This window comes from Bufo bufo, chromosome 1 (assembly GCF_905171765.1).
Source record: "Bufo bufo chromosome 1, aBufBuf1.1, whole genome shotgun sequence".
In the NCBI taxonomy this organism is placed as follows: Eukaryota; Metazoa; Chordata; class Amphibia; order Anura; family Bufonidae; genus Bufo; species Bufo bufo.
Window position 1 is genome coordinate 756,666,330 of NC_053389.1, and position 9,656 is coordinate 756,675,985.

The following is a 9,656-nucleotide window of genomic DNA, read 5'->3' on the forward strand; positions in this document are numbered from 1 at the left end:
ATGCAGCACTCTTAAAATTGCAAAGCTTCTGAAGCGTGATCATCGAACAATCAAGCGTTTCATTCAAAATAGTCAACAGGGTCGCAAGAAGCGTGTGGAAAAACCAAGGCGCAAAATAACTGCCCATGAACTGAGAAAAGTCAAGCGTGCAGCTGCCAAGATGCCACTTGCCACCAGTTTGGCCATATTTCAGAGCTGCAACATCACTGGAGTGCCCAAAAGCACAAGGTGTGCAATACTCAGAGACATGGCCAAGGTAAGAAAGGCTGAAAGACGACCACCACTGAACAAGACACACAAGCTGAAACGTCAAGACTGGGCCAAGAAATATCTCAAGACTGATTTTTCTAAGGTTTTATGGACTGATGAAATGAGAGTGAGTCTTGATGGGCCAGATGGATGGGCCCGTGGCTGGATTGGTAAAGGGCAGAGAGCTCCAGTCCGACTCAGATGCCAGCAAGGTGGAGGTGGAGTACTGGTTTGGGCTGGTATCATCAAAGATGAGCTTGTGGGGCCTTTTCGGGTTGAGGATGGAGTCAAGCTCAACTCCCAGTCCTACTGCCAGTTTCTGGAAGACACCTTCTTCAAGCAGTGGTACAGGAAGAAGTCTGCATCCTTCAAGAAAAACATGATTTTCATGCAGGACAATGCTCCATCACACGCGTCCAAGTACTCCACAGCGTGGCTGGCAAGAAAGGGTATAAAAGAAGAAAATCTAATGACATGGCCTCCTTGTTCACCTGATCTGAACCCCATTGAGAACCTGTGGTCCATCATCAAATGTGAGATTTACAAAGAGGGAAAACAGTACACCTCTCTGAACAGTGTCTGGGAGGCTGTGGTTGCTGCTGCACGCAATGTTGATGGTGAACAGATCAAAACACTGACAGAATCCATGGATGGCAGGCTTTTGAGTGTCCTTGCAAAGAAAGGTGGCTATATTGGTCACTGATTTGTTTTTGTTTTGTTTTTGAATGTCAGAAATGTATATTTGTGAATGTTGAGATGTTATATTGGTTTCACTGGTAAAAATAAATAATTGAAATGGGTATATATTTGTTTTTTGTTAAGTTGCCTAATAATTATGCACAGTAATAGTCACCTGCACACACAGATATCCCCCTAAAATAGCTAAAACTAAAAACAAACTAAAAACTACTTCCAAAAATATTCAGCTTTGATATTAATGAGCTTTTTGGGTTCATTGAGAACATGGTTGTTGTTCAATAATAAAATTAATCCTCAAAAATACAACTTGCCTAATAATTCTGCACTCTCTGTACAGCTTGGAGTAAGACAACATGCATAAAGAGGATGATGTGGTCAAAATACTCATTTGCCTAATAATTCTGCACTCCCTGTATAGGTGATGATTTAAGCCTATAGTTCACAGGAAGTCAGCGACACAGGAGAGACTGACCCCTGTCTAGAAAGGGGGATTACATGACAAAGCTGATTATCATGTATGAATGCAACTGAGCTGGGGTGGCATAAATGATGCAGGTAGATTATTGCTGATGAGTTAGCACCAATAAAATACCTGGAGTGCTTCTTTAAAGGGCTTATCCAATACTATAAACTGCCCCCCATATGCCTAGACCCCTCACAGGGAATATACTTACCCCGCTCCCTGCGCCGCTCCTGCTGCCGCTTTTCCCCGTGCACATCCGGTGTCGGGGGGGGGGGGGGGGAGCAGCCAATGACGGGGACGAGCCTCGCTAGCATCGCGGCTGCCGCTAGGGAGGCTCATAACGGTCTGCCATTCGCTGTCCCGCCCTTCCCCGACACTGGATGTTTTCATCCACGCACGGGGAGACGCAGGAGCGGCGATGTGGGGACCAGGAGCGGTGCAGGGGGCGGGGAGCAGGTTAAGTATATTCCCTGTGAGGGGCCCGGCATATGGGGGGGGGGGGGCAGTTCATAGTATTGGATAACTCCTTTAAAGGGGTTCTTCAGGATTTTCATATTGATGGCCTATCCTCAGAATAGGTCATCAAGATAAGATCGTCTGGGGTCCAACTCTAGGCACCCCCGCCAAACAGCTGTTTGAAGAGGCAGTGCCACGGACAACCCCTTTAAGGATATGGCCTCATGCACACGACCGTTCCGTTTTTTGCGGTCCACAAACCGCGGATCCGCAAAAAATGGAAGTCGCCCGTGTGCCTTCCGCAATTTGCGGAACAGAACGGGCGGCCGTCAATATAAATGCCTATTCTTCTACGCAAAGCGCGGACAAGAATAGGACATGTTATATTTTTTTAGCAGGCCCGCGGAACTGAGCAATGGATGCGGACAGCACACGGAGTGCTGTCCGCATCTTTTGCGGCCCCATTGAAGTGAATGGGTCCGCATCCGAGCCGCCGTTTTGGCGGCTCGGATGCGAATCCAAACAACGGCCGTGTGCATGAGGCCTATGTTTGTAATGTACAGCAGAGAGAGCTAGACCCTGCAGAAGTGGTGTTTGGGGAAGGAGTTTTGGCCCAGACCAGAATTGAGCAGTTTCTGTGCTGATCGGACCTGTCAGAGTCTATACAGGAACTGCCTGAGCATAAAAGTAGTCACCAGAGTAGGGGTCACGGAAGTGAAGGGCCCAGTGTCAGGATGGATGAGACCAGTGTCAGTATGGCAGGGGCAGGGGATCAATGGAGATGAGTAATGACTCTTTTTTTTTTAACCCCCTCTGACCCATATTCTTAAAAAAATATCCCAGGACAACCCTTTTAAAGCCTCTAGAACATTATAACCTATCCACAGTGATGATATCATGTACAGCACTAGACCGGTGATTTGTTGCATATGACATCACTACTACACGACAAGTGAGCACTGGAGCATCCATGCCGCAACAGCAGGGAATTGTCACCTGTCACCTCTCCAGACATGTCTACTACCTGCATTCCCCATGCAATAACAATTCTGGAACATCTATCCTTATACCTCTATGTTATGCCATTCCTTTATTATTCCTACTAGAAACTTATACATACATTGCTAGCAGTCTTCAATAAAGGCCCAGATGAGTGTTACCAGTTGGGAGTGTGTCCCTGTACAGTGTGATACAATCCAATCAGGGCTGCCAGGGTCAGACTATGCAGTGACACCCCTCCCCCCTCCCAACTGGTAACAGCCAGCTGGACCTTCATAGCAAACTGCTAATAATTTATTCATAAACTTCTTGTAGTAGTAATAGAGGAATGACTCAACATAGAGCCATAAAAATAGAGGCCCCAGAATTGTTATCACATGGTGGATGCAAATAGTTACTAAAACAGACATTTTTATTGATATTTTTTCCTGTAGCTAGACAACCCCTTTAAATACTTTTATGATTAACAAACATTGAGCTGCGGGACATTCGGGCACAGGGGCACGGCTATGTGGGACACACAGGGTGCCTGGCATTAAAAGTTAGTTTTGCATAGTGATGAAGAATGTGCAGACCAAACATGGCATGGGAATTACCAAACCACATTCTCTGGCTGCTGGTGGGGGAGGGAGTGTACTACTACTCCTCCTGTCCTGTCCTACTAATGTCCAGCAGATCTACTGCTTGGGCTACAGACGCTTAACTTAGGATTGCAACATCTTCCAACAAAAAATACCTGCCAAGTTAAGCCACACCCCAAAGGGTTGTGGATGGGGGCGTGGCTTAACACAGGGTGGCTCCCAGTATTAATAATGCCCCCATTAGTGCCCCCCCTGTATTATTAATGCCTCCATTAGTACCCCCAGAATTGATAATGCCCCCATTATTGGCCCCAGAATTAATGATTCCATTATTTCCCCCCAGAAATAATAATGCCCCCATTATTGCCCCTCAGTAATATTGATGCCCCAATTAGGGCCCCCAGAATTAATAATGCCCCAATTAATGCCCCCCAGAATTAATAATGCCCCCATTATTGCCGTCAGTAATATTAATGCCCGAATTAGGGCCGCCAGAATTATGCCCCCATTAGTGCCCCAGTAATGCCTCCATTATTGCCCCCCAGAATTAATAATGCCCCAATTAGGGCCCCCAGAATTAATAATGCCCCAATTAGTGCCCCCCAGAATTAATAATGCCCCCATTATTGCCCCTCAGTAATATTAATGCCCCAATTAGGGCCCCCAGAATTAATAATGCCCCAATTAGTGCCCCCCAGAATTATTAATGCCCCCATTATTGCTTGTCAGTAATACTAATGCCCCAATTAGGGCCGCCTGAATAATGCCGCCATTAGTGCCCCAGTAATGCCTCCATTATTGCCCCCCAGAATTAATAATGCCCCAATTAGTGCCCCCCAGAATTAATAATGCCCCCATTATTTCCCCTCAGTAATATTAATGCCCCAATTAGGCCCCCAGAATTAATAATGCCCCAATTAGAGCCCCCCAGTAATATTAAACATTATAACAATATAAACTGCAAAGAAAAAATTGGGGGTCAGTCAGCACATCCAGTGCGCAGGTGCGCGTTGCCATGGCTGAAAGCACAAAGGCAAAAACATATACAATGCAACAGCACTCTGCAAACCAAATAATGCCAAAATAATAGAAAGTATTCTGGTGCAAATGCTACGCTAATAAATTTAAGATGCTTGGCAAATCATTTTGGGCCCGTCTGCCAAACGTCAAGGCGATCTGATTAAGACGGGAACCTAACACTAAATACCACATTAACTGGTGCCATACTGGCCTCCATTACATTCGGGGAATGCAGGTACCACATGCATGCCGAGCCCACATTATAGTATGCCTCTTATGGTGCCAAAATGGCCTCCATTATGTTCAGGGGATGCAGGCTCCTCATGCATGCCGAACCCACACTATATAATAGCTCTTTGGTGCCGGCCCCACTAGCATGCTCAGCCCACTCTGTAATCCACCTTACCTGGTGCCAAATGGCCTCCAATACATACAGGGAGAGTGGGCTACAGCTTTATAGCTATACTAATAAAAAATCAGCCTATGGGGTGGACAGGTTAATAAGGAGTGCACGACCAACAGAATTAGGGTCCATTCACGCGTCCGTAAGTGTTTTGCGGATCCGCAAAACACGGACACCTGCAATGTGCGATCCGCAATTTGCGGATCCGCACATCACAGACACTATAATAGAAAATGCCTTTTCTGGTCCGCAATTGCGGACAAGAATAGGACATGTTCTATTTTTTTCAGGAACGAAATTGCGGATCCCGAAAAAACGGATGCAGATCCCGAAAATGCAGATGCGGATCCAGGAAATGTGGATTTGCATCCGTTCCAGCCCCATTGAAAGTGAATGGGTCCGCAAATTGCGGAACGAATGCGGACCCAAATTACGGACGTGTGAATGGACCCTTAATAGTGCCCCTATTAGAGCCCCCCAGTAATATTAAACATTATAAACCTTCCGTTTTTTATCACGCGCGTGCAAATCGCATTGCACCTGTGTGATAAAAACTGAACGTGATCGCAGACAAAACTGAATGGACTTGCTTGCGAAATTGCGCATTTTTCACTGAACGCATCCGGACCTAATCCGCTCACGCTCGTCTGCAAGGGGCCTAACAGAGCTGGGTTTGCCATGCGGCGCACTAATAGGAAGCAGCACTTTTTTTTTACATAGGACTGCAGGGAAACCAACCAAAAATTCTCACGATGACCCAACAGTGAGGAGTTCACAGACAGAATTAGCTCTGCTATATCCGTACCATTACCTGGTGTGACGCAACCTGTTTTTACCTTAGATACGTAGCCCGTCGATGGCCTTTAGCACACGCCGACACGTCTGTCCTGATGAGTCATCACTTTCATTGGCATGTGAAGCATGTGTGACATCACCAATCCTCTACACACACTGTAATGTGAATTCTAGATGTCCCAGAGGCGAGTGGGCAACACCATCCTTTTGATACCTGAATACAGATCTAGCGGAGCCCAGTTTGTAATGTGCCGTGGCTCCCCTGTTTTCCCAAAGAGCCTGTGTGTTCTCTTTGCAGAGGATGCAGATTTAAAAAGGGGTTGGAGAAACAGGCTTGCTTTCATCCAGAAACAGCGCCACCCCTCGTCCATGGGTTGTGTTTGGTATTGCAGCTCTTTGCCATTGAAGTGAATAGAGCGGAGCTGCAATGCCACGAACAACCTGCGGACAGGCGTGGCGCTATTTTTTGTTTAAAAATAAATCAAAAAGTGCCCATGATTTTGTAACCCTGACCTGGACAACCCCTCTACATAAAGTCAGCACTGCTACATCTCAAGAAGCAACAGCAGCACAGGCTCCATGCACACCTAATAATTAAACCTTACTGTGAACCCCATTTAGGCCGGGTTCACGTCAAGTTTTTTTTTTTTGTTCTGCTCGAGTCTAGGCGCTGGATCGGGCACATAACTGACCCCAAATGGAGCTAAACCGACTCCATTGACTACAATGGAGTCCGTTCAGTTTCCATTAGGATTTATTTTTTCATCCCCCCCCCCCCCCCCCCATGCAGGACTTTTTTTTTGTCCAGGATGTGAATAAGCCCTACCTGTTATTAGGTCATTTTATTTTTAACCCCTGAAGGACTGGTCACCTTTCAGCCTTGGAGAGGACATGCACCCTCATGTTAAAGGCACATATGCAACTACAAACCCCAAGAACAACGTGCTGGGACCAGTAGTTCCACAAGACCTTATAAGCAGAGGACACAGGTGTGCACTGGTTGATGAATAACCCATTGATTGCCATTAAAAATAAAACCACAGAAGAGGAAATTTAAAATGATAGAACAAATTTATTAACAAATATATAACGTATAAAAATCAATAGCAGCTTAAATATGACATAACCAGCACCAATAAAAGTCATGTTCTCGCTCACCAGTCCTCCGCTTCCCCTCCACCCCCCATAGTCCTGCTAGGGAGAATTCACTGGACAGTCTCTTGGCACAGCCAGGTGCGCCCCACATGGTCCATGTATCTCAGCTTCTCCTTCGGTCACCCCGGAGACCTGGGCCGTCTCCTTTCTCTGGAGGGAACGCTCAGTCCCATGAAAACTGTCTCTTTCGGGAGCACACGCTTCCAACTCAGTAGGACGCAGCGTCTCGAGGTTAGATTGCAAGCTCTGCAGAACAGTCTCTTTACTTCATCTTGAGATGCAAAGGCTTGCCGAACCATCAATTTTTTTTTTTCTCCAGATCTCTTTTCTCAGGCTAAACTTCCGCGCTTAGATTGTAAGCTCTCAGGCCAAGATGCTCAGATCACCTTGATGGGAAGCTTGCGGAGCTTGAGGAACTGCAGGATTTTGTCCCTGGTCCTCTGCTTTAGCGCCAGCAGCGCCCTGGCCTTCTCCTCATTGTCCTGGTCGATGCAGAAGATGATCCTGGCTCTGTCCTCCGCTTTCTTATCGCCAGTCTTTTTAAAGAGCTTCTGCAGCGACTCCTGGTCAACCCCTTCAAAGATGTTGGCGGTGGCTTTTTTCCGGGAAGCGGTGTCAAACCGGTAGCCATGGACAGAGGGGCTGACTCTCAGTGAGGTGGACATGATGAGGATGCTGGTGGTTGTAGTAGTAGCGTCTAGGCCGTGAGCTCACTGTAGCTTATTGGCAGTAGCTGGGATGGCCACAATTGGTGCTGTGTGAGCCGGCTGAGCCGCCTTTTATCCTCAGCTCTCACATTGCTCTGCTGACATCATCCACCCACGGGGAGGGACCGGAATTAAGAATTAACCCTTTCCTCTGGAAGCAAATCCTCTGGCGTGGACACAATCTGCAGAAATTCCACTGAAAATCTTTTCTCCTCTTGCGAACATTTCCTCCTATTGTCTAAATCTATAGTAAATGTAGCAGTGCCGAGTTTGTCATTTGACATAACTCTGTGGACTGCAGGCAAACCTAAGAGAACCTGCACACGGGTACAGGTTTAGGCTACATGCTACATGCAAATTGCGAATCCACAAAAAAAACCCGATAACATCCGTATGCCATCCGTTTATTTATTTTTTTGCGGATCCATTGTAACAATGCCTAAAACGGACAAGAATAGGACATGTTTTTTTGCGGGGCTACGGAACGGACATACTGATGCGGACAGCACACGGTGTGCTGTCCGCATTTTTTGCGGACCCACTAAAATGAATGGGTTCGCATCCTATCCGCAAAAAAAACGGAACGGACACGGAAACAAAATACGTTTGTGTGCCTGTAGCCTTACTAACAGAAAATCCACACAGGTTACCATGCAGTTTTCTGCGCGTTTCCCCCAAAAAATCTGCACCCAAAAACACGTTATGGTTTCTTTGGTGTGGATTTGATGCAGTTTTTCCTGCATTGCAAAAGGTGAAATCCACAGAAAAAAAAAAAACGCACAAACGGTTGACAGGCCGCAGATTTCAAAATCTGCACAGAAGAAAAAAAGCAAAGTGTGCATGAGGTTTGTCTGATGGTGCTGTATTTGCTGGTGCTGTATTACGTTGCACTTAAAAAACTTAATCCGTGCAGGGGGACTAAGGATACCTTCACACTAGCGTTTTTCTTTTTTCCGGTATTAAGTTCCGTCCTAGGGGCTCAATACCGGAAAAAAACTGATCAGTTTTATCCTCATGCATTCTGAATGGAGAGCAATCCGTTCAGGATGCATCAGTTCCGTCCCTCTTACGTTTTTTGGCTGGAGAAAATACCGCAGCATGCTGTATTTTTCACTCCGGCCAAAAATCCTGAACACTTGCTGGATCCGGCATTCATTTCTATTGAAGTGTATTAGTGCCGTCATTAAGTGTTCCGGCAAAACGGATCCGGACCTTTAAAAATGAAAAAAAAAATAAAATAAAAAATACCGGATCCGTTTTTCCGGATGACACGGAAAGGAGACGGTATTTCAATGCATTTGTCAAACGCATCCGGATCCGTCTGACAAATGCCATCCGTTTGCGTCAGGATTGCCGGAACTGCCTGCCGGAATCCTCTGCCACAAGTGTGAAAGTGCCCTGATGTGGTTTTTGTCACGCTGGAAACAATGCTGCTCCAAAGTGTTTAATGACAAATCCAGCTCTGCTACATCAGTGCGTCAGGCAGTTTTCTATAAAAACGATTTTCTTCCCTATTGCATACAGGGTTGTGTTTGCTCCATGGGGGTGCGCGCCCAGGAAACTTTCTTTATAGGAGAGGATTAGGGATGAGCGAATTTCATATTTTGAAATTCTGTTCGGGTTGTGGTATAATGTGAATTGCGTTATGGATTCCGTTACCACGGACCATAACGCATTTCAATGACGGGATCCTCTCCTGCCTAATAACGTAAACCAGACGGATCCGTTAGGCAGGCCATAGACTTCTATTATGACGGAATGAATAACGGAACGCCTCTAAAGTCATTCCGTCATAGAATTGCGTTATTCACATTATACCACAACCCGAACTGAAAACGAATTTCAAAATATGAAATTCACTCATCCCTAGAGAGGATGAAGCTCCATGTGACACGTGGAAAGAACTTCTTATTTCCATTGGGCTCCACCCGCAATGGAGCTGAGCCGCCTCTGCGTTCAGGCAGTGTGTGTGACCGGGCACACCTGGCCTAATCCCTGGGAGGTAGAGCGGCATTAGGAATCTATTTGACTGCATTATCAGCAAGGATACTATGCTTCTATAGAAAGCACCTCATTTACCGTTCAGCCGGATCTGTCACGCGATGGACCCAACGAACCCCACTGACCTA

At 46.4% G+C, this 9,656-nt stretch overlaps 1 protein-coding gene across 1 annotated transcript; it reads right to left on the minus strand.

The window, feature by feature from the left end:
• Nucleotides 1-6,717: 6,717 nt before the first annotated feature.
• TCIM (transcriptional and immune response regulator) lies at nucleotides 6,718-7,583 on the minus strand. Its single transcript, XM_040414549.1, has one exon. The coding sequence runs from the start codon at nucleotides 7,483-7,485 to the stop codon at nucleotides 7,198-7,200; it is 288 nt and encodes a 95-aa protein (XP_040270483.1). The 5' UTR covers nucleotides 7,486-7,583; the 3' UTR covers nucleotides 6,718-7,197.
• Between the last annotated feature and the right edge of the window lie 2,073 nt (nucleotides 7,584-9,656).